At 40.5% G+C, this 26,592-nt stretch overlaps 2 protein-coding genes and 1 long non-coding RNA gene across 4 annotated transcripts in view; 2 read left to right on the top strand and 1 right to left on the bottom strand.

Moving 5' to 3' along the window:
• The first annotated feature begins 831 nt into the window (after positions 1-831).
• On the top strand, positions 832-20,427 carry NARS1 (asparaginyl-tRNA synthetase 1). The gene is made up of 15 exons (XM_037805722.1): positions 832-1,016; positions 2,064-2,146; positions 5,174-5,239; positions 5,339-5,431; positions 5,518-5,607; positions 10,675-10,753; positions 11,603-11,673; positions 13,326-13,412; positions 14,645-14,866; positions 14,974-15,173; positions 15,573-15,708; positions 16,028-16,141; positions 18,220-18,351; positions 18,674-18,805; positions 19,344-20,427. Exons 1-15 carry the CDS (start codon positions 974-976, stop codon positions 19,473-19,475), a joined length of 1,680 nt encoding a protein of 559 aa, XP_037661650.1. The 5' UTR covers positions 832-973; the 3' UTR covers positions 19,476-20,427.
• On the bottom strand, positions 10,738-26,529 carry LOC119511212. The gene is made up of 3 exons (XR_005212179.1): positions 26,406-26,529; positions 21,031-21,112; positions 10,738-10,807 (listed from the first exon to the last, which is right to left on the bottom strand). It is a non-coding gene; the product is annotated as an uncharacterized LOC119511212 (long non-coding RNA).
• Positions 25,797-26,592, top strand: part of FECH (ferrochelatase) — a 32,001-nt gene continuing 31,205 nt past the window's right edge. Inside the window, exon 1 of one of the 2 annotated variants that reach the window (XM_037805724.1) lies at positions 25,797-26,047. In XM_037805724.1, the coding sequence (XP_037661652.1) occupies positions 26,002-26,047 (46 nt within the window). In that variant the 5' untranslated portion in view covers positions 25,797-26,001. The remainder of the gene's footprint in view (positions 26,048-26,592) is intronic. The other variant, XM_037805723.1, reaches the window with a different exon arrangement.

A 26,592-nucleotide genomic window follows, 5' to 3' on the forward strand; every position in this document is an offset into this window, starting at 1 on the left:
ATTGGGTGAAAGTCTTTAAGAAAAGTATTTGATTCATTTTCTTGATAGGCCTTGAATCTATGTACAGATCATTTTTTAGAATTTCTTTCATAACAAAAATGTTTTCTGATGTTGCAAAGGACAAACTGTTATTCCTTTAAGTTGAGAATAATGATAATCACCACACTTTATTTAGTATCTATAACATGCCAGGCAGTGAACTTGTATCATTTTTCACCAATAGGGAAATCGAAACTCAGACATGTTAGGGAACTTCCCCAGAACACAGTTAGGAAAAGGAGAACCACAATTCCAACCCAAGTCTGTATTCCAAGGCCCCAGCTCTCTCTACAACGAATAGAGATCCTTTTATCTAAGTGAAAATAAACCAGACCGAGTCACCTAAATACAGAAGTATGTTCATTAATTGAAGTCAGAAAAGTGGAAGCATCTTCATATTTCAAAGGAAGATCGCACGTAAGAAAGTACTTTTCTTATCTATCTCTCCTGCTGCCCAACCCCTTGCGTTCCTGGCGCTTAACACAGGATATGAATTCAACAGGCATTTCACCATCTGGGGACCTGGAACGAAATCCTTGGTCTGGTTCCCGGGCGCACCTTGGGCTGGGGCGGAACTGGAAGATTCAGGAGGGAAAGCTGGGGAAGTGGAGAGCAAACGCAGCGGGACCTAAGCCTTGCGGCGTTGCAAGGAATTCCCACGAGTCGGCGTCCACGCCCAGCGGCTTTCCGGGTCCCCAGGAGCGCGGCGTGCGCGAGGGGCGGGGCGCTGGCTGGTCTCTGGGACCAGTTGTCCTTGCCCGGACCAAAAATGGCCGCTCTGGCGCCGCTTGCCCACCTCCCGTAGCCAATGGAGCTCCACGCCCTGATGGTTCACGGGGGCCACGACAGCAACTGCGGTACATGATGCAACCTCGGAGTCGAGGAAGCTGCGGGTGCGTGGTGAGTTGACGAGGAGGCGGCGGTATTGAAGGTGATGTCCTTGAAAGTGACCAGGGCTACCGCAGTGATGGTACTAGGTGAGTGAGTCTAGGGGACCCCGGTGTTTGAATGTGGCGCGGTGTTCCCTTCCTGGGTCAGGAACCTTGTGCGGCGTGTTCCCCGCCCAATGCCGGCACTTACGTTAGTGCCTCGTAGGGAGTGGGCGCTTTATCGATATTTGTTGCATGAATTAAGGCGGGGGGAAGGGCCTGGACCATCTCTGGGCCTGGGACTCTGGGCCTGGCCGTGGCTCTCCCCGAGCCCAGTGAATCCGGGGCGGGAATGGCGGCCACCCTGGACCCACCGAAAAATCCAGTGGTGCAGCTGAGACTTAGGCCTTGGGAGTCGTTCAGAGATCAGTTTACCTACCACATTTTAAAAAGTGATCTTAAGGAGGGGCTTTAGAAATGTGTTCATTCTCTTTCACACATTCTCATTTTTACTGAGATTTCCAGGAAGACCATATTATGCAGTAAGGAAAGGAGAAGATTTAGGAGACCTTGAGTGATGCTACTGTTGAGACTTAATAGTTGTTAGGCCTTTTGTCGTTTAACATCAGAGCTGTGGTTTCCTTTACAGACCAGAGGGAACTGGTGTTTATTTGACATCTTTGCACTGGCACTGGGATATCCTGTTTATGTGTGTTGTTTTATTTCATCTCGTACTGTCCTTCAAGATGTGTGTGTGTATCGTTTTCCTTTTGCAGATGAAGAACTAAGCTCAGGTTAAGTAAATTGCCCGGAGTCAGCGTGGCTTTTAAGATTCCACATCCAAGATTCCATCTCGGTTAGCTAATTCCGAAGTCCTTGCTTAATTTTTTGGAGTTTAAGTAGCTAGAAGCAATATCACAAATTAAAAGTATTAAGGTTGATTCGGAAGAGCTGAATTTGTAATTAAGCTTTTATGAGATGGATGTCACTGGAATAGAGTTGGAAATAATTATATAATTTCCTTTGGATGGTGGTAGTTTTTACTGAATAGATGATTGTTCAGTTTACAAAGCTAAAGAATGGATAAAGTAGTTGCAGTATGTGTCATTAGAGTTATTAGCCAAACAAGTAACTTTCTTTCATTTTTTAAAACAGGAGAACTGTATGTCTCAGATCGAGAAGGAAATGATGTTACTGGCGATGGAACCAAGGAGAAACCTTTTAAAACAGGGCTAAAGGTAGTGCCTCTTCTCATTAGGAAAATGGCTGTGCATTTGCTAATGACAGATGTCTATTATTGTGTGACTTGTAAAGAATTTTATTTCAAGTGCTTGTTTTTTTTAATGCAATTTTGAGCTATACTGACATATCAGATAATCATCCAAAGTGTACAATCAGCGGTTCATGCTATCATCATATATTTGTGCATTAATCACCACAGTCAATTTTTTAACATTTTCATTACTACAAAAAAAAAGGAATAAAAATTTAAAAAAAACCACCCAAAACATGCCTTACCCCTTACCCCCCCATTATTTATTTATTTATTTATTTTATTTTTTTACTCATCTGTCCATACACTGGATAAAGGGAGTGTCAGTCGCAAGGTTTGCACAATCACACAGTCACACGATAAAAGCTATATAGTTATACAGTCATCATCAAGAATCAAGTTTACTGGATTACAGTTCAACCGATTCAGGTGTTTCCTTCTAACTACTCTAATACACTAGAAACTAAAAAGGGATATCTGTGTAATGCTTAAGAATAACCCCCAGAATGACCTCTCAACTCTATTTGAAATCTCTCAGCCACTGAGACTTTATTTTGTTCCACTTCTTTTCCCCCTTTTGGTCAAGAAGGCATTCTCAATCCCCTGATACCAGGGCCAGGCTTACCCCTGGGAATCATGTCCCACATTGCCAGGGAGACTGACACCCCTGGGAGTCATGTTCCACATAGGGGGAAGGGCAGTGAGTTTATCTGCAGAGTTGGTTTCAAGAGAGGCCACATCTGAGCAAGAAAAGAGGTTCTCTAGGGGTGACTCTTAGGCATAATTATAAGTAGACTTAGCTTCTCCTTTACAAGAATAAGTTTCATAAGGGCATGCTCCAAATACTTCTTTATTCTCAGCCCAAATTACTTTGGGATGTATCGGGGCTGCACATTAACCTGTACAGACCAAGAAGATCTCAGTCCCTATTCAAGATTCCATGTAATCATGGTGTTTGAATTAACTGAGCATATAAGTTAAATTTGGTGGTGAAGCACTCAGTTTTGAAGAGAATTTTCAGAAAAGGGAAAGTATTTGCTGCATACAGGCATACAGATCTGTAGCTTTTAGAGTGTTAGATGATCCAAATCTAAACTTATTTGCATATTTAAAAAAGATACCTTCTTCCTTACCACATGGCATTGCATCTTGGAATTTATTTCTCTGCAGTCAGAATGTTGGTTTTTCAATTCATATAGAAATAAAAATCCTTCAGTCATGCTGAGCTCTTTCCTAGGTGTCTTCCAAATGGATCCCTAAGGGGCTTCTTGGTAAATTTACCGTAGTTCAGAGTATAGTCCTGAGCCTCTAGACTCAAAAGACCTGATTATATTAGCACACCAGGAATGGTCCCACATCTTAGAGGCTGACTCCCAGGAACTCATGAGTCTGGAGCTTGAAACCAGAATGCCACTTTACTAATTTACTTTTCTTTCTCAGGACCTAGAATCCTCCAATGAGTTTAGCATGTTCTCTCTAAGCAGACTTACATGGGAAGCCAGATACAGAGCAGAAGGGTTCTTTGAGATCCCAGTCTCAGAACATGGGTGTTCGGTGAGCTGGTGATTAATGGCATCAGGTTAAGGAGTGGCCCAAGACATCCATCTTACAGTAGCCGTGGGCTTGCTGGTTGAGCTGGAATGCTAGTATTCAGTGACCACAACCCTCCACATCTACCACCACAAAAGGAAGACTATTAGAGCTCCTTTCTTAGACAGAGCTAGGAAAAGCACTGTCCCTGACATGCCTTTTTCTGTGCATCCATGCTTGGCTTATTCCATGTTTTGTTAGCTGTGTTAGAATATTTATTTAGGTTATTATCAAGTCTCCTGATGGAGTATTCTCTCCTCTTTTGGGTGCTTCTATAAAATTAATCTTTAGTGCGTCTTACATGGGTCTTTTTAAGTCTTGGAAATGTCATTTCTCTCATTTCTGTGTTGTAGGGGGTGCCTCCTTGTGGCACCAAAATTGACAACACTGGATAGACAAATGCATCACTGTTAGCAAAAGTATGCCATTCTGATTTGAGAAATTATAGTTTGCCTCTTTCATTTTCAGCAATTAAAGAGGGACCTGTATAGACTGTCAGGATTTACAAATCAATCATTTGCAAACAATACTACAAAGTCTAATTGTTAAAATGATGAACTTTCTTGGATACTTTTAAAAGATCCAGATTTTATCTCCTTCTGCAGTAGTCATTGAGTTGAGATCAATATTGTATCAAGATGAAACGTGTCTTTCAGGTTTGGAAATTAGATCTTTAGAAAGTCACTTCAGATCTTACTACTGAAAAAAGTAATTCAGTGCATTTATTGGTTGTCATCATACCTTCGGAGAAATTTTGAAATAATAATTTGAGGCAGTTCATGAAACATTCATCTTTCATATACTTTCAACTGTCTACTTTCAAAAAAAAGAAGCACAAGTATAAATATAAAATGATGTAGAATGCAGCGATAACTGATGTGTCCAGTATGGGTGAAAAGAGGTATTCTGTGTAAAGGAATTTATCAATTTAAGTGAAGCTTAGCCTTTTGTGTACTTAATCATTATTTTGTTGAAAGAATTTAAAATACATCTTACACACGTCCCTGATTTCTCACACGGGAGTAACCTTTCAGAGGTGACCTGTGGTTATTCCCTTGGCTCTTGCCATTAGCTCCCTTTTCTGTTACTCTCAGGGACCTACCGCTGGTCCCTGCAGCTATTTAAAATGTGTTGCTTCTAGTCTGCTTATACTGGACAGCTGAGCTAGCTATAATTGTTTGTGAAAGAATCTGAGAGTTCTGCAAGCAGAATTGCTTCTTAGTACTTTCAAGCAGTCATTCAGGCAACATCAACTTTTGGCTATTGGGATCTTTATACTTTCTTCTTGGCACTTGATTATGTTCTAGATTGTTGAAGTTGCCCCATAAATAGGTGTTATATTGATTTTAAATATTGTACCATGTTAAAGAAGTGTTCTTTTTTTTCCCCTTCCCTACCCAAGGCTCTGATGACAGTAGGAAAAGAACCGTTTCCTACCATTTACGTAGATTCGCAAAAAGAAAATGAGGTAGGGTGAACCGAAATTTTATAGAATTACATTTTCTGAATAAATTTGCATTAGACCGCAGGGGTCTTGAAAAAAATTAAATATCTCGTTTATCTCTAGAGGTGGGATCTTATTTCGAAATCACAGATGAAGAACATTAAAAAAATGTGGCATAGGGAACAGATGAAGAATGAATCCCGGGAAAAGAAAGAGGTGAGCAATGAATTTGCCACTGTGAACATTTTTAAAGTTAGAACACTGGAAACCCTTTTAACAAATTGCTTGATCATTAAAATTAGGCAGAAGACAGTTTGCGAAGAGAAAAGAACCTGGAAGAAGCGAAGAAGATTACCATTAAAAACGACCCTAGTCTTCCAGAGCCAGAATGTGTAAGTGAAGCATGATGTGCGTTGTTTCAAATATCATGGACTTGGCTACATCAAACATTATTTTTGTTTTCAGGGGACGTGTCATGTGGTTTTTCCCTCTGCATTGTTTGCTTTTACTTTCCTTTTTAGGAGGGATAGAGAGAAATAACTTTTTAGAGTTATGAAGCTGGTTCTCTTAGGGCTTATTCTCTTATAACATTTAGTAATTGCATTTTTTTTTAAATTTTAATTTTCATTGAGAGTGTTCACATACCATACAATTATCCAAAGATCCAAAGTATACCATCAGTTGCCCCCGGTACCTTCATACACCTGTGCATCTGTTCTAGTTTGCTAATGCTGCCAGAATGCAAAACACCAGAGATGGATTGGCTTTTATAAAGGGGGTTTATTTGGTTACACAGTTACAGTTTTAAGGCCATAAAGTGTCCAAGGTAACACATCAACACTCAGGTACCTTCACTGGAGGATGGCCAATGGTGTCCGGAAAACCTCTGTTAGCTGGGAAGGCACGTGGCTGGTGTCTGCTCCAAGGTTCTGATTTCAAAATGGCTTTCTCCCAGGATGTTCCTCTCTAGGCTGCAGTTCCTCAAAAATGTCACTCTTAGTTGCACTTGGGGTGTTTGTCCTGTCTTAGCTTCTCCGGAGCAAGAGTCTGCTTCCAACGGACGTCTTCAAAATGTCTCCTCTGCAGCTCCTGTGCTTTCTTCAAAGTGTCCCTCTTGGCTGTGGCAAGCTTGCTCCTTCTGTCTAAGCTTATATAGTGCTCCAGTAATTTAATTCAGACCCACCCTGAATGGGCGGGCCAACACCTCCATGGAAATTATCCAGAGTCATCATCCACAGTTGGGTGGGGCACATCTCCATGGAAACACTCAAAGAATTACAATCTAATTAACACTGATATGTCTGCCCACACAAGATTGTATCAAAGATAATGGCGTTTGGGGGGACATAATACATTCAGACTGGCACAGCATCCATCACCACAATTAATTTTTGTTCAATTTTTAGAACCTTTTCATTACTCCAGACAAGAAATGAAGACAAAAAAAAGAAAAGAAAACTCAAATCTTCCCGTATCCCTAACCACCCCCCCTCCGTTGTTGACTCGTAATATTGGTATAGTACATTTGTTACTGTTTATGAAGACGTTGAAATACTACTGACTAGTATATAGTTTGCAATAGGTACATATTTTTTCCCTATGTGTCCTTCTATCACTAACTTTTAGTTGTATTGTCATACATTAGTTCTTGTTCATGGAAGAGATTTCTAATATTTGTACAGTTAATCACGGACGTTGCCCACCTTAGGATTCAGTATTATACATTCCCATCTTTTAACCTCCAACTTTCCTTCTGGTGACATATATGACTCTGAGCTTCCCCTTTCCACCTCATTCACGCACCATCCAGCACTGTTAGTTATTCTCACAACGTGCTACCGTCACCTCTGTTCATTTCCAAACATTGACGTTCATCCTAGCTGAACATTCTGCTCATACTAAGCAACTGCTCCCCATTCTTTAGCCTCATTCTATATTTTGGTAACTTATATTTCATGTCTGTGAGTTTACATATTATAATTAGTTCCTATCTCACTGATATCACCCTGCAATATTTGTCCTTATGTGTCTGGCTTATTTCTCTCAGTATATTGCCCTCAAGGTTTCATCATCAACCCATTTTTTTTTTTAAGATGGTTTTGTTCACATGCCATACATTCCATCCTAAGTAAACAATCGATGGTTCCCTGTATAGTCACATATTTATGGGTTCATCACCCTCACCACTATCTATATAAGGGCATCTACATTTCTTCCGCAAAGCAGGAGGAAGAGTCAAAGAAGATAGAGAGGCAAAAGGAAAAGAAAAAAGAAAGAGGGGGTGAGGGGAACCATGACAGCTAGGAAGTAGCAAAAGGAAAGATAACCTTAAATCAAAGTAGAATAAAGAGTCAGACAACACCACCAATGTCAAGTGTCTCACACCCCTCCTCTATCCACCCCCCCATCTGCATTTACCTTGGTATATTGCCTTTGTTAAAATAAAGGGAGCATAACACAATGATTCTGTTAATTATTGTCTCTAGTTTATGTTGATTGCATCCCTCCCCCAAAGCCTCCCCATTTTTAACACCTTGCAAGGTTGACATTCGCTTGTTCTTCCTTGTGAGAGAACATATTTGTACATTTTATCACAATTGTTGAACACTCCAGGTTTCACCGAGTTACACGGTCCCAGTCTTTCTTTCCTCCTTTCTTCTGGTGTCCCACGTGCTCCCAACCTTCCTCTCTCAACTATATTCATAGTTACCTTTGTTCAGTGTACTTACATTGCTGTGCTACCATCTCCCAAAATCGTGGTCCAAACCTCTCACTCCTGTCTTTTCCTATCACTCTTTAGTGCTCCCTTTAGTATTTATTTCCTGTAGGGCAGGTGTCGTCTTCACAAAGTCTCTCATTGTCTGTCGGAAAATATTTTGAGCTCTCCCTCATATCTGAAGGACAGTTTGGCTGGATATAGGATTCTTGGTTGGCGGCTTTTCTCTTTCAGTATCTTAAATATATCACACCACTTCCTTCTTACCTCCATGGTTTCTGCTGAGAGATCTGCACATAGTCTTATTAAGTTTCCTTTGTATGTGATGGGATCGCTTTTCTCTTGCTGCTTTCAGGATTCTTTCTTTGGCTTTGATGTTTGATAACCTGATTATTAAGCGTCTTGGCGTAGGCCTATGCAGGTCTGTTCTGTTTGGAGTATGCTGCACTTCTCGGATCTGTAATGTTATGTCTTTCATAAGAGATGGGAAAGTTTCATTGATTATTTCCTCTATTATTGCTTCTGCCACTTTTCCCTTCTCTTGTCCTTCTGGGACACCAGTGATACATACATTCTTGTATTTCGTTTCGTCCTTAAGTTCCCAGAGACGTTGCTCATATTTTTCCATTCTTTTCTCCATCTGCTCCTTTGCTTGTAGGCTTTCAGGTGTTTTGTTCTCCAGTTCCTAAGTGTTTTCTTCTGCCTCTTGAGAGCTGCTGTTGTATGTTTCCATTGTCTCTTTTGTTTCTTGTGTTGTGCCTTTCTTCCATAGATTCTGCCAGTTCTTTTTTTGAACTTTTGATTTCTGCCTTATGTATGCCCAGTGTTTTCTTTATAGCCTTTATCTCTTTTGCCATATCTTCTCTACACTTTTTGAATTGGTTTAGCATTAGTTGTTTAAATTCCTGTATCTCAGTTGAAGTGTAAGTTTGTTCCTTTGACTGGGCCATAAATTTGTTTTTCTTAGTGTAGGTTGTAGTTTTCTGTTGTCTACACATCTGACTTCGTAGGCCACCCCAATCAGGTTTTCCCAGATGAAAACAAGCTCAGGTCACAGAAGGAGAAAATATTCAGTATCCGGTTTCCCTGATGGTGTGTCTTAGAGGATTGACACACCCTGTGCTTTTCTCTCCAGCAGGTGGTGCCTGTCGGCCCCTCAGGGCTGGTGTAAGGGAGTGTGGCCCACGACTCCTCCCCCAGGCTCTGGGATCTAGTTCTGAATGTAAGGCAGGTAGTATAGCTGGGCCCCTCCTCTTTCCTCTTGGGAAGCTATGCCCCCCACAGAGAGGTCATTTGCATATGAATAGATTCTTTGTTTCTCTGACTCTGCTACTTCCACCCTTGTCTGGGTCAGAGTGCTGCGATTTTTAAAATGGCTGAGGCTTTCTTTACTGCAAAGCATTATGAGCTGAAAATGGCTGAAGCTTTCTCCACTGAGCCGCCCAGGTTGACAGAGAGAGAAAGGGACAGAAAGCTCCCAGATTCACCCGTTGGCCAGAGATAGCACCTGATCCTCTGGGCTCCTTGTCCTGAGACATATATGTCCCCTGACTCTCCCAAGGTCGGTTGTCACCAAAAGCCTCTGTCTACCTGTTGGAGATTCACTGTCTGTATTTAGCAGTTAACATTAAAACCCCAGTTGTTGCTGGGCTGAGGTACACTCGCTTGTTCAGAAAATTCTGCTCTCTAGCACCGTGAGGCTCCCGTGAGGGAGGGGCTCTGGCTCGGCACAGGTCCACAGTTTTTACTTACAGATTTTATGCTGCAATCTTGGACATTCCTCCCAATTCAGGTTGGTGTTTGATGGGTGGACGGTCACGTTTGTCTCCCCACAGTTATACCAGGTTATTTAGTAATTTTTCTGTCATTTATGACTTGTTCCAGAGGGAGTACCTGGCTTCCACTCCTCTCTATGCCGCCGTCTTAGCTCTTCTCAGTAATTGCATTTTGAACAAATTGTGTCCCGACTACAAGCCAGCAGGTTTAGGATCCAGGCCTGGCTATGCTCTGTGGTGTTGGTGAAATGATTTTACCCTTTATAAGTGTGTTTCCTCATCATAAGATGAGGTGGTTGAAATCCATGCTTTTCATGATTTTTAAAAATTGGGTTCATTCTTCCTTCTGTATTTTTTCTGGAACCCAAACAGAATGTTGGACTATGAATGGACATGGTTTGATTTAAAATATTCTTACTGTTGATGAATTATTATGTTTTCCTCCTTTTCTTAGTGATGGAGCTGCTTTCTTGGTTACATTCACCATTCCTTTCCTCTTCGCATTTCCCCTCTTCTTCATCCTCCAAAGAAAAATCTAGCCTTCCTTAGCTTCCAAGTCCAGGAGTGTACTGAGGTATGGCAGAAGCTTCCGTATGGATTGGATTGGTGGTGTTGTGGAGAGCATGTTTGCCACTTGTGACTAATTTAATTAATTTATTAATTGTTTTTATATGACAATATCTGAAAAGAATCAGCTGTGCTTTGAGAACCAAGGAATTTGTGCCCAATGGTTTTGATATTCTTCTGGGTATTTCTCATTGCCGGATTTACACTAAAAGAGAGGAGATTTGGAATTTTTTTAACTACTTCAGTATAGTGAAAATTTTTGACACCTACAGTGGAGTGACTCGCCAGTTTTGCATCATACATGAATTTTTATAGTCAGTTGTACAATATTCATGAAAAAGTTGGTACGTGATGTGTTAAATGACTTGATTGGTCAAATATTATTCATCTTAACTTGACAGGTGAAGATTCATGCATTAGAAGCCCACAGAGGCCAAAGAGTAAAGGTATTTGGCTGGGTCCACCGGCTGCGTAGACAAGGTAAATGGTAGAGCTTTTCTCTTCTCTCTGTTTAAAATTTCGGTATCTCTGGTCCTATATAAATAAGAACATAAAAATGTTCAGTTAAGTTTTTTTTTTTTTTTGATATGTTGGCTTTTTTAAGGATATGTAGTGATTTGTATCCCAAATTTGTTTTTTTAAACTTAATGACTACTGAAAGTTTGAAAAAATTTTTAAATGTAAACAACCACAGTGATCAGGAAATACCCAGTAAATATTTGATGAATTGAATTTAATGTTTTAATGAAAAATGGGATGTATTATAGGAAGTTCAGAGCCAAATCTGAAACATGATGTCAGTAGCATTGACTTTTATAATTAGTTATATTTGCATTCTCTTTCCTTAGTCCTGACATTTTGTTTTCTCTTTCTCTTTTTATTATTTGTCATGTTTTTATTATAAGTGATTATCAAATCCTTTGTAAAAAGAAATGTGACTAATTTAATTAATTTATTAATTGTTTTTATATGGCAATATCTGAAAAGTTATTCTGTTCAACACTATGCATCTCCCACTAAGTACAACAGTTGCAGGGGATTCAAAGAGAAACAAAACAGGATCCCTGAAGTCAAGTGACTTCCAGTCTTGCTTTCCCACTTAATTCATAGGATTTGAAAATATAGCAAAGAAGATAAAAATGCTTTATGAATACTGCGTAGTAATATTACTGGTGGGCGCTTTGAAGGAAGGGGACCATGTGGGAGGTTTGAATTTCCCAAGATTAACCTTGGAGTTTCCCTTGTGTAAGGTAAAAAAAAAAATATGAAAAAATACTTTGTAAGTGCCTTGAAAACAGTCTGGCTCAAATTTCTTTTTCTCATTTTTAGGAAAGAATTTAATGTTTTTGGTGCTGCGGGATGGTACGGGTTATCTGCAGTGTGTCTTGTCAGATGAGCTGGTAATTTTCTTATTTATGGATAAGATTCAATTTTTTTTTCAGTAGTCACCTTTATTGTTAGTTTTGGAAATTTTGCATATTTTAAACTTTTTATTAATGGAAATATTCCAACATGTAAAAAATAGAGTAGTATAAAGAATCCTCATGTGTCTGTTACCTAACTCCAGTTGTTACCAAAATATGGCCAATCCTGGTTTATAGCTCCTTGCAACACAAAACATCTTATTGTTGCATCTGAATACACTTGCATGTATACATCTCCAAGAAAAAAAATTTTTTTTAATGTTGCCACACTGTCATCATCACACCTCCTCAAGTTAATAATAAATCCTAATTAATATCTAATATCCTCAGATTCTCCCAATGGACTCATAATGCCTTTTTTGGTTGGTTGATTTGAATAAGGAACCAGATAATATCTACGTGCTGCATTCAATTGATAGTCTCTGAAATCTCTTTTATAAATCTATTATAGTTTTCCCTTTTCACTCATTTCTTTTTTTCCCCCTTGCTATTTATTTGTTGGAAAAAACCAGGTTGTTTTCCCTGCAGAATTTCTCACATTCTGGGTTAGGTTGATTGCATCCTTGCAGTGTATTTGAACCTGTTGCTGTAGCCTTTGTATTTCTTGCAAGCTAGAGGTTAGGTGTGATGAGGTTTGGGTTCGATTCTTTGGGTTGTTTTTTTTTTTTTTTTTTCATATTTTCCTACAATTTTATAGAGTTATATTCACATACCATGCATTTATCCACAGTGTACATTCAGTTGTTCATGGTATCATAAAGTTGTACATTTATCAATACAATCAGCGCTTAAACATATTGATTACTACAAGAAAAATTGTTTGTTTTTTTTTTTAGCAATAAAAACAATGATAAAAAGAAAAATAACATGTCATACAATACAATATACTAGTAAGGACAGCAAATAACACACTACCAAGAATCCCATATTCCTCCCCTATATCCCCTTCTCATATACATTTAGCATTGCCTTTGTTACATTTAATGGAGGTATATTACAATGTTACTGTAGACCATAGACTCCAGTTTGCTTTGATTGTTTTTTCCTGAATACCATCCCTTTTTCAACTCTCTGCATGGTTGACATTCGTTTTCCCACATGCAAGACTACTTCATGGGTGAGGCTCTGTACTTCCAATTGAATCACAGCAAGAAGCTCATACAGTTCAGTTGTCTTTTTTTTTTTTTTTATGATTAGTGGGTTAAGGTGTTGACAGCCTGGTTCCCTCCTTTATAAAGTTCCTCATCACTTTTCTCCTAATGGTTGTACAAGTATCGATTTTCACAGTCTAATGAGAGCTGTTATTGTTCTAACAGTCGGGGTTTTTTTTGTTTTGTTTTGTTTTGTTTTAAATAGGCAGCCTGGATACTTCTAAGCAATGTGGGCTAGTGTCATTTATGCGTATGTAAATATGTAAAGTGTAGATTTACACATATATGTGTCTCTATAAATAAATCTCCACAAAGATAGCTGTTCTTAATTAATGCTAAACATTGATGACTATCTCATTTCTTATTTCACTGGTATGGGACCACATAACTTGTTTGAATAATCCCCTTAGCTCTCTGTATGTTCGAATATTTTATTGCAGCTGAGACTAGCTAAGTTTGCCCTTCCATCTTTTCTAGTGTCAGTGTTATAACGGGGTGGTCCTGTCCACTGAGAGCAGTGTTGCCGTGTATGGAACTCTAAATCTCATGCCAAAGGGCAAACAGGTGAGTGGGTTGAATTCTTCACCAGGTGAATAGGGGTGGTGTGTGTGTGTGTTCCCGCTGTATCTTCATTTTTGCTTTGGTATTTGACATATTGATAACAAAAATGGGTTGCACTTGCTAAATTTACTCTGCCTTTTCCTTTGCAGTGAAATATGTACACAGCAAAATATGTACAGGACATGATGAAAAGAACTCAGGGATTTCCAACCTTACAGAATTTCTGAATAAACATCATGGGCTATAATATATCCACTGTGCTTTGAGTGTGTGAATAATTTTTCAGCTAGGTACAAGTAAAAAAAAGCCTTAATCGCTCCAAAAGTTTTTTCAGTAAAGAGTGATGATCTCAGTCTGAAACTTGCTGAATTAGAGTTTGAAAGCCTCTTTTTGAAAGAAAGTTAATTATAATTCTGATTTTCAGAGTGTTATTTGTTCTCTAGTCAGCAGGAACATCAACTATAACAGTTCCAGTTACTTGTTGGTAATTATAGTTCAAATAACTGCTGTGGTTATAATTGTGATTCGGAAAAAAAATAAACAAATGTGGCACATCAGCCACCAGGGGAAGCTCCAGAGTCCTACAGTAGACTAAAAACAGTGACACAGAGCTCAGAGAGTTCATGTAAAAGAATCAATATTAAACATGTATATTTCATTGAAGTTGAATGACTTTTCCTGGAAGTAATGTGGTTACAGAATACAGTGATTGTCATGACGTTACTTGTCCAGTGTTGAGCACCAAGTCAGTTACATTATTCCAGGATATGTCTTTTAAAAATCAGTTTCTTTTAATGGAATTATTAGGAAGAATTTTGGTTTTTACTGTATATGTGTTCCAAAGAGAAACAACTTTTAGCAAAACCTTTGCATTTAATGAGTTTTCCAATATGGGTAAAATAAGTTATTTTAAATTATTAGCCAAAGGCTAGAAACATATCAAAATGTTAACAGTAGTTAATTACCATGGGCTGTAGGCTGTTTTCTAGTTGGTGTTTTTCTGTCTTTTTAAAATCTGTGTGCGCATGTGTGCATTTACTCTAAAATATTAAATGTAAAAATATTAATTTAAAATTGAATTATTGGGTCTCTGTTTTTAGAAGGTTGGGCTAGAAATCATGAGGTTCTTAGAAATATCAGCTTGCCAAAAATTTTAACATTAATTTAAATCTTCAATACTGTTAATTTTGTTGTTGTTCCCTTCTCCCTCCTCCCGCCTCCTTTGTAAAATTTAGGCTCCAGGGGGCCATGAGCTGAATTGTGACTTCTGGGAACTAATTGGGTTGGCCCCTGCTGGAGGAGCTGATAACCTGATCAACGAAGAGTCTGATGTGGACGTCCAGTTAAACAACAGACACATGATGATCCGAGGAGAAAACATGTCCAAAATCTTAAAAGCACGGTCCTTGATCACCAGGTGCTTTAGAGACCACTTCTTTGACAGGGGATACTGTGAAGTAAGTGTGCATTCTTCATCTTTTGTGAACAGTACTTTTTGGCCACTTGTGGCCTTGACTGGAGGTGTTCACAGTGGGTGTTTATGTCCTCCCCTCCGTCTGAACAGGTCACTCCCCCAACGTTAGTGCAAACACAAGTGGAAGGTGGCGCTACACTCTTCAAGCTTGACTATTTCGGAGAGGAGGCGTTTTTGACGCAGTCCTCTCAGTTGTACCTGGAGACCTGCCTCCCGGCTTTGGGTGATGTGTTCTGCGTAGCCCAGTCTTACAGGGCAGAACAATCCAGGACACGCAGGCACCTGGCAGAGTATGGAATTGCCTTTTTTTTTTCCCTCTCTTAGAAAATGTCTATATAAAAGGAGTTTTTAATATAGGCAAATGAGGTTTGTAGGGTAAAAAATTTTGATATATTAAGACACATGAAGGGTGGTTGAATAAATTAATGGATGAAAATGTGAAGAAGTTTTGCCCCTTAGGCCAAGCTAAGATCTGTTCTTTCACTGTACTTTGATCCTTCATGTATTAAGGGATAAACAAGAAATCTCTACTCAAGGGGGAAGGGGTCTAGAACTAATTTGCAGAATTAGGAGTTGGTTAGCAGTGTTGGAATTTTACTTTTCAGGGCATTTCCCATGATTAAAATCCTTGTCTGAGAGAAGCTTGGCTTAAGAGAAGAGCAGCTTTGAGATAGTGTCTTGTTCTTTAGGTACACTCACGTTGAAGCAGAGTGCGCTTTCCTGACCTTTGAGGACCTTCTGAACCGACTGGAGGACTTGGTTTGTGATGTGGTGGACAGAGTCTTGAAATCACCCGCAGCAAGCGTAGTATATGACCTCAACCCAGTAGGTGGATGCTGTATGGAAATAAACAACTGCAAGGCTTCCTAGGAAGACAGTGAAGCCTTCCCTCTCAGTTTTAGCTTGTGATCTAAAATAAGTGGCTAATATGTGAAGACAAAAATTGGATATTCATTGACATTAATTTCATGGTATTTTTAACTTACATAAAAGGAGATTCATATTTGTTTTCCATTTTGAGGATTGTTGACCTTTTTTGTAGTCTAAAATGAGAATTTACATTAATGGTAAATAGTTTTTAAAAATGGAAATCTCAATACTATTGTTTTCTTTTTCTACACTGTAATTTTTCTTTCTCCTACAGAACTTCAAACCCCCAAAACGGCCTTTCAAACGGATGAACTATTCAGATGCCATTATGTGGCTAAAAGAACACAATATAAAGAAAGAAGATGGAACTTTCTATGAATTTGGAGAGGTATGTACTCCTTAATCATTTCCAAGGTGGCATTATGTTTACGTGGATTCCTACTTCTGATTAGTAAATCAGTATGCAGAAGGCATCTGCTGCTCTTCAAATAAATGCTACTAACAGAACCTGCTTCTTGGGATAGTCTGAGGATTCAGTGAGTTGAGAGATGTTAAGAATAGTGCCTTTTCTCTAGTGTTCCATAAATATTAGCAATTTTTTAGCCTTCAAACCTCATTCCATTGCATTTACCTCTTCTTCTTTCATTATTAATCCTTGGCCTCGATTTATAAGCTCTACCGATTATACTCTAGGATGGCAGAGATGCTTTAGAAGGTTGTAAACCTTTTGAAATCATATGCAAAATGTTGGTATATGTATTATTTGTTTTTCTGAGAAAAGAACTGGAGCTTTAAAAAGGGATTCCTATCCCCCAAATGGTGATTTAAAATTCCTTCTTGTGGAAGGCAATTCAAAAAAAAAAGAGCCATAGGCTAAAATGCAAAACCAAGAGAGAAGGTGGGGCCTAATTGGGGAAGGTGGCCTGGTGCCCCAGATAAAGTTAGTGTATCTGTGTTGCCTGGGCCCACCCTCCCAGTGTGTATTGGGGGGTGTAGATTAACACTATTCTAAGCTCTTAAACATTACTTTCATAATATTTCAAATCTAATTATTTTATGGGTGAAATGGGAGTAGCAGCTGTTAACTACAGTTTGGGGTTTTTTTTTGTTTTTTTTTTAAGAAGGAATTTGTGGAGAGGAATACAGTATAGTAGGCCTATATACATTATTATTTTTGTTTCATGAGTTGAGTTTATGATAAATAATAATGCAATTTGGTACTGAAAACTTGAGGACTTTTAGTACTTAAAATGCAGCAGAGCAGTGTGATTGAGTGGAAGGCAGGCAGGCTTGGAGGCAGAAGGCCCCCGGGGGATTTAGGTCCGGCCTCTGTCCTTACCAGCTGGAACTGAAGGCCTGTAACCTTGCCTCTCTTGTTCCTTCGCTCCACCTTGGCATTAACGTCCACTTTGCAAGCTTGTAAGAATTAAATGAGCTAAACTCCTAGCAGGGTCCATGGCACAGGAAGGCTTCAGTGCCTGTCTGCGTTTAACACCCACTGATGTTCAGCTGGTTCACATAAGGATGCTAGATTAGATAAATTGTCTTTAGACTCTTGGGGGTGTGCAGTAAGACTCCCTTTCCCCTATTTAAATCTTACACAGAATTCCAGTATGTAAAGCAGATAAAAGCAGAGAGACCAGAGCCTCTCCCACTTCATCTCCCATTTCCCCTCCACACTCGGAAGGCTCAGGGCTCCAGGGACCAGAGCTTGAAAACCACTGTGCCAGGTGATTGCCAAGGTCCACTTCAGTTCTTAGATTAAACAAGTCAGTGCATCTGTCCAGTACTCTCAATCAGTTTTTACTGGGACAAGAGTTTTCAGTTCTAACTTGAGTTTTTGTATGGTTTACTGAAGGGTATTTTGAGAGAGGAACTGATTAACATGACTTATCATCATCTAACATTTCTTGGCAAAATATTCCAGGTGTGGCTAGAAATTTGACATGGGTTGCCTTGTGATTGTGTCTTACTAGCACTGAAGGCATAACTGATATATGTTAACAGGAATGAAATGCAAATAACAGGAGAGTTTAAAGATTAGCATTATTAAAAACATACTCTGTGTGGAGATCAGTGAAGTTCTGAAGTATTCAGTGATTACCTTCTGCTTTTTGGGACTAAATGGACAACTTTCCCTTCAGAGGTAGATAAAACTGCCCACTGTGCAGTATCTTGTCACAGTGATAATGTCTTGGTTTTTATTTTTTCATTCCTCAAGCTGCATGGTGCTTGAGATAACATTAAAGAAGAAGGCACCTCTTTTTACAGTTCATTTAATACCTGCATTTTTTAATGTGTTTGTTTTTTGAAAGAAATTGTCCCAAGTGTTATGGGTTACGGGTGGGCATGCATTCTCTACTATGCTGCTTGACCAGGACAAAGGGCTGGCACTCGTGAAAGAACTGCTTTATGTCTTGTTGCATTCCGAGTGGTAAATGTTAATGGAGTCTTGTTTAACCTCAGGATATCCCAGAAGCTCCTGAGAGATTGATGACAGACACCATTAATGAACCAATATTGCTGTGTCGATTTCCTGTAGAGATCAAATCCTTCTATATGCAGCGATGTCCTGAGGATTCCCGCCTCACTGAATCTGTGAGTTTGTGACTCAAATAGTCTCAGGAGTTTTATTTATTAAAGGAATGGGGACTGTCATTTGGAATAAGGTTCAGCTTGTGGCAAATATTTCATTATAAATCTAGATTAATAAAATTTAAGTGGTGTTTTTTTCTTCCCTGATTGGGGTTAACATTTGTTATCATTTTTTAAATGATAGTATTTGAATATTTGAATTTCAAATACTCAGTGCTTCCTTTAGTTACAGGAGCTTAACTGTGTTTTCATTTAAACTATAGAGCAATACCGTGTCTGACAGCCTAGTAGTAATTGCACAATTTATTTTTACATTTATTTGAAGGTTGACGTGTTGATGCCTAATGTTGGTGAGATTGTGGGAGGCTCAATGCGTATCTGGGATAGTGAAGAAATGCTGGCAGGCTATAAAAGGGAAGGGATTGACCCCACGCCCTATTACTGGTATACAGATCAGGTAAAAAACAACTTTTTAAACACTACTTGTAATTTTTTCATTGTAATAATACTGTATAAATTAAAAATTTTAAAAGGAGAGAATTCAAGGTGGTGCTTTGGTGTTTGAGTGAGCTATATTCTGTTTCATGGTTATAATAATATGGTTTATGACTGTTGCCAGTTTTGTATTTGGCCAAGTTATATGTTAACTTCATTTGAAATCTGTCTAACTGTTGGCCTTGCTCATTGCTACTGAATTTTTAAAAATATGTATTTCAAGACATTAGATCCTGTCAGTACCTTGTACTATCTTTCATTTTCCTCTGATAAACGGAGACACAGATGGTGAGTTTGAAATCTCTGCTTTGCCGGGTAGTGCTTAATCCATGGCTTATTTTTCACATTAGATTATTTCTTCAGACTTGGTACATGAAGGTTTATAGATTAAAGGTTGAATTCTTAATCAGGATGAGCCAACTCCTTCCACAGTAGAAAGTTTTAACTATTTTGGAGGAAATTTTAAACTAAGCATTTCATTCCTCTCTTTTTCTTAACAGAGAAGATATGGAACATGTCCTCATGGAGGATATGGCTTGGGCTTGGAACGATTCTTAACGTGGATTCTGAATAGGTATCACATCCGAGATGTATGCTTATACCCTCGATTTGTCCAGCGATGTAAGCCATAACCAATTCCTCCTGAAGCATTAGGAGAGAACATGGTTCATGAAAGAAACAGACTGCGTCTTAAAAAAAATGTCAAAATCTTCCTCTTTTTGTTCCTTTGGGGTATAACTTTCTGTTTTCTCTTTCTGTTTTCTTTTCCTACTACCATAAAAAGTAGTCCAAATTACTTGAACATCAAGTGACATTCCTGTTGTCATTTTAAGAAAACAACTGTTACAAAATTTGGTGAAAATATGTGGCATGTAACCCTGAGGATATGGATTCTTTTCACCCTTTGGTATCCAAGTACACCATGTTTTTTTTTTAATTAGAGTTTTTACTGAAGTTCTAAGGCATCCCAGTAACTTAATCTTTCTGTGCTTTTAAGTGTAACTGAAATTTAGTTTATATCGTTTTACTCTATCAATGAGTTAAAAATCCGGGGATAAAAATTGACAAAAAGGTTGTGAATATTTGCTAATTTTAGAATAGGATATAATTCAGCAGTAGATACTGGGATCAAATTAATACAGTCTTTTGCATCAGTTATTAATATTTTCTAAACCTGTATAGCTGCTTAGAATTCTGATGCATATGAATGATATGGAAGAATTTGTAAAAATGGAATTGTCTTAAAGAATTTAAAGTAAGAGCATGATTCTTATTTGGTAGTTAAATGATTCACAGCTCTCTTAGCATTGCTTTATGCTAAAGAGGCAGACTTATCTTCCTAAGTAATTAAGAATAAATGAGTTCTAAAAGAATTTGTAGCTGGAATCTTAATGACAACTGTAAGTGGTGTTTGAGTTTTCCCCACCCTGTTCTCAGATCTAATCTGTGTTACCTTATTAACTCACAGCAGGCTTATTGAATGATTTCATCTCAGATTTAGTTAATTTCTCCCCCAAAATGCATGTCATGTATTCTCAATAGGCTATATTTCCAGCAATCAATAAAGGGACATACATAAAATCACTTTGCTGGCTTAATTTTTTTTAAAGCTGAATGTTTCTGTCTCACATTACTTCATGCTTTTTGCATTTTTTATTTTTTATAATAGTATATATGTGACATTAGATACTGCTAAATTTAATAGATGTTATTGTTAAAATTATATGGTAATGAAAAGGAATGATTTTTTTTTAAATGAAATATGTGGGCCATATCTACATCTTTTTTCTAATCTTTTATGTGTTATTTTTGGACACTTCAGATTTTAATCAATTCTGCAGTAAAGTTAAATGACAAATGGAAATGGAGGGTGTTTGTAGCGTATTTGGCCATACTTCCGTCAGATCTTCCCCTCCAATTTAACCAAACCGGCAGTGCCCAGAACACCCCTTGGTGTTGAAGGCTGTGCTGCTTTCCTGATCTGTGATGTCTGTCCTTTCTCCTCTGCTCCCACTTCCCTGTTCAGCCTGGAAGCACTCCTCCCCAGCAGCAGTACCCCTCCTTTGAGAGGACTTCCGACAGCCCTTCCCCTGCCTCATGCTGCTACTTGTGGAAACAGAGCAGACCCCAACATTTTATCTCTCTGATTTTGTTTATAGAGTGGTTTCTCTGCATTTGCATACAAACCTTTTGTGGGCAGGGGTGGGTTTTTATTCTTTTTTTTTCCTCCCATCCTCAGTGCCTAACAGTTTGTGGTACACAGCTGGCGCTGAAAAAAATGACAAGTGAGTGAATGGTTAGTTTCAATCATTGTTTCCATGTAGATGACCAGGAAAGCTTCCTTTTGGAAAGCTCCCTGTCCTTTGTGCAACTTAAAATATACCTGGCAAAAAACAAACAGTGCAAAGTGAAAACAACAGTAGTGAAAAAAGTACACTCATCTTTGTCTCAAACCAACTCTCCTGACTAATACATTTCTCTTTTTTGGCATCACCTCAGCTGGAAATCTTGGAGTTACTTGATGTGCCCACTCTGACCTCTAATATACCATCAGCCACCTGTTCGCACCCTCTCTACTTCTGCCTTACCTTCTGTTACTTTGCTTTCTTTACTTCTCCTTTGCCACTCCATCAACACTTCTCCCATGAACTGTGGCAACTGCCCCCTATTTGGTCTCTCCCTCCCCTCCCATATGCACTACAGCCCTCACACTGCTTGCTCAAGTATTTTCCTCGAAGCACAGCCCTGGATGGGCTCCACCTTTCTAATGACTGTCATGTCTATCAGTGACTCCCTTTAGCTTGCAAACAAAGTCCCAAGTTTTTAGCACTACCAGGCTGACCCAGCTTCATCTCAGAGACTTTCACACACCCTAAGTGGTGGCCATGTGAATGCCTTGCTCTTGCTTCTTGGGTGCTCTTTTGCCTCCACGGGGTCTCCCTGCAAACAGTATAATCCAGTTCTGCTCTTAAGTTCTAATAGCACCTTGATGGAAAGGCGTCCCTTCATCCTCTCAGCCCAAAATAATCTCTCACTTTTATTAGAGAGACTACTGCCCACCTTTTGCTTCCCTTCTATAAACACAGATTTCCTGGATGGATGTAATACTTTTTTTTCCCCTTCAAAACAGCTGAGTGTGAAAGGAAAACAGACATCAGTATTGGGAGAGGGAGGAAACCTCAAGGCTAGAGCTGTTTTGTTAGGAGAAAGGGTGGGTGGGGGGATCGAATTGCACCCACATAAAGGCACTAGGGGCTTTTAAAAAACTTTTAAGTTGTAAACAGAAAAGGGCATATGCCATAAACAAAGCTCCGTGAGTTTTCACAAAGTGAATGCATCTGTGTACCCAGCCCCCAGCATGCTCACGTGGAGACAGGAAGGTAGGGCTGGGGCCAGACCCCTGCATAAGGGGGAGACATCGGAGTGCTGCTCTTCTGTGAAAAATCTAGACAAATGGTCCACTAGCCCAGAGAATGACAAGGAAGCTTGCCTTCTTTCTGGGAAGAGTGCATGTGAATTTAGACACTCGTAAGACACAGGAATACCAAGCTGAGAAATTAACACCAAACTCCCCTGAGTCTTGGCGGAAACAAACCTGAAAGTCTCTGTGGGGACCCTTCTTCCACCACCCACGGAACAGGGAACCCCTGAAAAGAAAAACTACTCTTGTGTAATAGGAGCGTCAATAAAAAAAACCACAACCCATAGGAGGGAATGAGGACGTTGAGTCATGCAGTATGAGTCAATACTGGCTCAGGAGCTCCAATTTATTCTCCCATGGCAAAAAAAAATTTAACTATCACTGCTAGATGGAGATCACCCTAAAACAACCTTTCATTACCTACCAAATGCGACAGAAATCGGCTCAGGGTCCCTTCCGCTCCTGCCACGCAATCTGCTCAAGCCACATTGACTCCGTGCCGTTCCTTAAATGCTCAAATGTGTTCCCACACTTGGTCCCTCTGTTGGCAAAGCCTTTCTCCAATTGCTTCCCACACTCCCCTGGGTCCTCTGCTCAGCGTCATCTTCGCAGAGGGGCCCTGTCTGACTGCTCTACTGAAAAGAGCAGTCCCGTTCCTCTCCATTCCCTTCCAGATGTTATGTAATCGGTATATATCTTTTGATTTATTGTCTGCCTTGCCTCCTAGAATGTACATTCCATGAGGGTATAGTCTGCCCGATTCACTGCTGTATGCCCATCACCTGCACGTGCCTGATGTGAGTGGCCTCTTCATAAATATTTGTTTAACAAACGAATGAGCTACTGGAGAGTAGAATCTGTTTCCCATTTCTTTCTAAAGTTAACATTGCCTGGTGTAATACTTTGCTTATAGCAGAGGCTCAGTAAATACGTGTGAATGGATTAATGAGCCCCTCCGAGTGGTTAAGAAGGGTAAGCCAAATGTCATGCTGGCCTGGATTTGGTGGCCTGTTTGTCCGAAAACGATTGAGGGAATAATCAATCGTATTTCTGTGAGTGATCATGACAGCTTATCATTTGTTCTACCACCCGCAGCCCAGCTTTTGTGTGTGTGTGTGTGTGTGTGTGTGTGTGTGTGTGTTTAAGGAGACAGAGTTGAGTAATCTAAATTTAGTTTGTGTAGCTCAGAGGTGCCAATCATGGCAAATAACGAATTAGGGATCCCTCCTACACCCCCTCCCCTGAAGCATTGAGCTGAAACTGACAAATTCATTTTACTCAAGCCCACGGGCTGAACTCAGAGTGTTGTCTGTGACAGACTAATTAAGTCACTGAGGCTCAGACAAGCCCTGTCCATGTGTAGTGCAGAGGCTTATCTGAGTTGGCCCAGAGTCTGTGCCTTTAAACTTCTGTTTGCTAAGGACATGTGCTAAAAATGTATTTATATATATTTATATATGCATAGGTCTCATGTAATTCCCCAAATTTCTTAAGCCTTTCAAGAACTTTCCTGTTTTTCTTAGTAAACCCATATTCAGAGTTCACAATTTCTGGGTTAAAGGATGTGTTTTCTATCAGTTTTGAAAAGGATCCATATAAATTTAGCACATTTCATCTGCTTTATTTCATACGAACATAAAAATTTACTCATTGGAAAGCTGTTAAGTTTGATGCTTGTCAGATATAAGCCATGGATTAGAAAGAACAATTGTTATGGTACTTTCTGTTGGGGAAAGATAATGAAATTGTTTTCAGTGATATTTATGTCTTAATCTGTGTATCAGGTTTTATAGATGATGGATTTTGAATGAGTCTTTAAAGTAGCAATAAAAATGAAAGAATAAGATGAGAATAAAATGAATGAAATGGTGCTAATTCATTTTTTAAAAATATTACTATATTGATATGTTTAACAAGCATATTTGCTAGTTCCCTTCTCCTTTCTGGTCAGATCCAAATATAACCTGTCCCAACAGCTGATCTTGTTCCTGTGACATTTGACTCCTTCATGCCTTGTCAGTAAACATCAGCGTTTCCCTGGGAGGGGCCAGCAGACCCCTGTTATCTCCACCGAGCAGGGAGGGTGCAGCACCTCAGACCCAGGGGACAACTCCCCCAGGGCCTCCCAGAGTTGGTCAAGAGGAGCACACACAGCTCAGCTATCTAAAACCCTTGGCCTTTTCTAGTTCTCTGACCTTGGCTACACTTCTTCCAGCACAACATTTCAAAATGTGGAGCCTTTCTATGTGGTTTTATTAGAAGAAATGGGTTCAGGTTTTAGGTAGAGGAGTATATTATCTATAAAGGTCACCTTAAAGGGAAACTTAAAACTAATATAATTTTCGTTGTGAAAGTAGAGAATTAGTAAAATGTATGGGATGACAATGTAATATTTGGAACACATTTTACTGTCCATTTCTCAAGGGACATCTACTTGGATTTGAAGATCATGTAGTTAATACAAAAGGTAATCCACTGAATTTGACATTTTACACTGGCATATAACCATAAGGAGGACTGACTTTAATAATAAATAAACTAATTCAACTAAAAGCACAATTTTTAGCAACAGAAGACTGGTCTCAATCTAGACTCCATCTGCTGGACATGTTCCACATGGCTTGTCCCTTTGTCACTGAGGACCTCCCTGACCCATCTATTCCAACTGCCTTTGAAGCCCCCTTCCCAGTCTCCCTCAGCTTGTGTCATTCTTTTTTTCTAACACTCATCATCATCCAAAATATTTTGATTATTTTCCATGTCTCCACTAACTCTCATGTAAGACCACTGTCCGCTCTGTTTACTGCTGTTTTCCCACGGCACATGGTAGGTGCTCAATATTTGTTCAGTGAATGATATATGCCTGAGACATTTCTGTACCAAGGGCTAGTCTTGTATTCCACGATGCCCGACGCACCGAACGGATGGGCAGGATGGGCCGGCAGACGGGACGGCAATGTAGGAATGCCGGGAAACAAGGATACGCCTGTCGCTCCCTGCTGCCGCTGGACAGATGCACTGTGACGATGCCCGGAGATGATACTGGCAGAACCTCATCATCGCTCCAAGAAAGGCATTTGCTGGCCTCTACTTTTCTTAAGGCTCTCATGTTAACGGTATAATGTTTGCTTTTTGGTCCCACCTGTAAAACGGCTATTTAGGGATGCTACAGAGAAACTGAATATTTATGACACGTGTGTCTAATATAAAATAATTCTTTGTCCTATTCTGAAAATAACGAGACAGTCTGCACACTTGTGTTGCAATTTTGCAGCCAAACTGGAGAATTGAGGCCCAAGCATCCCCTTTTCTAAGTAAGCGTGGTAGAAATGTCTGGAAAGTCCTGTGCTGAGTGGTAGCTGCAGTTTCGGCCCCCGCAGTCCGGCGGGAGACCAGGGGTGGAGCGGAGGTTGAATGCGCGGACCTCGCGGTGGTGGTCGCTAGCCCGGCACGAGCTCAGCCCGGAGCGCAGCCGCTTCTCGGGCAGAGGGCGGGCTCTCTGCGGGGGGCGTGTCCATCCCTGGCCCCGCCCCACGGCCTCGCCCCGGCCCGTCAGCAAATAAGTGGGTGTGCGGCGGGGCGCCCAAGGCGGCCGCGGGTGAAAAGGCGGTCTGGGCCGGGGTGCGGAGGCGCTGCCCGCTCAGCGTTGGCGGTGGACGGCACCTGAGGCGCCGCCGCGGGAGGAACCCAGTTCCCGGGCCGAGGCTGCCCCGAGAGTGTTTTCAGTCCGTACAAACATGGCTGCGGCCCTGCGAGCCGTGCGCACCCTGCTCCGCTATCGGCGTAAGTGGGGCTGTCGCGGCCGCCGCCGGGCGGGGGTCCCGGCGACCGCAGGCCAGTGGGCGGCTCGGCCGGAGCTGCGGGACTGGGGGCTTTGAGCCTGGAGGCGGGATGCGCGGGAAGCTGTGCGCGGCGGGGCGAGGGGCGTCGCAGAGAGAAGACCGGAAAGGGGCCCTTCCCTGGGAGGGGCGGGGAGGAGCACGAGGGTGCACCCGAGGGCACTGGGAGACGGCGGAGAGGGGCCCCGCAGTCCCCGGAGCGCGCGTCCCACGGATCGGCTGGGTGGCGGTGCAGCAGGGGCTGACTTTCTCAGAGTCTTAGTTTTTCTCATTTCTAAGTTCAGGATAACGATGGCACTCACCTAGTCACAGTGTTGTGAGGATTGCGGGAAGGAAGGTATGTAAAGGGCCTGCCACAGGGAGGACCGTAGCGAAGGCATCATCATCATCATCACCATGGGCTCGGCTCTGCTGCCCACGATGGAGTTTCCTCCCCGGTGATGGAGGTCACAGTGTGCCCACTCCTACTCTGTGCTAAGCCCCTGGCAT

This window comes from Choloepus didactylus, chromosome 16 (assembly GCF_015220235.1).
Source record: "Choloepus didactylus isolate mChoDid1 chromosome 16, mChoDid1.pri, whole genome shotgun sequence".
NCBI classification, from domain to species: Eukaryota; Metazoa; Chordata; class Mammalia; order Pilosa; family Megalonychidae; genus Choloepus; species Choloepus didactylus.

Bases quoted from the DNA above. Each gene is read 5' to 3' on its own strand.
- NARS1 (XM_037805722.1), top strand. From the start codon at position 974: ATGTCCTTGAAAGTGACCAGGGCTACCGCAGTGATGGTACTAG. The intron at 2,147-5,173 runs GTAGTGCCTCTT...TCCCTACCCAAG, and splicing joins CTTTTAAAACAGGGCTAAAG to GCTCTGATGACAGTAGGAAA. The intron at 5,240-5,338 runs GTAGGGTGAACC...GTTTATCTCTAG, and splicing joins ATTCGCAAAAAGAAAATGAG to AGGTGGGATCTTATTTCGAA.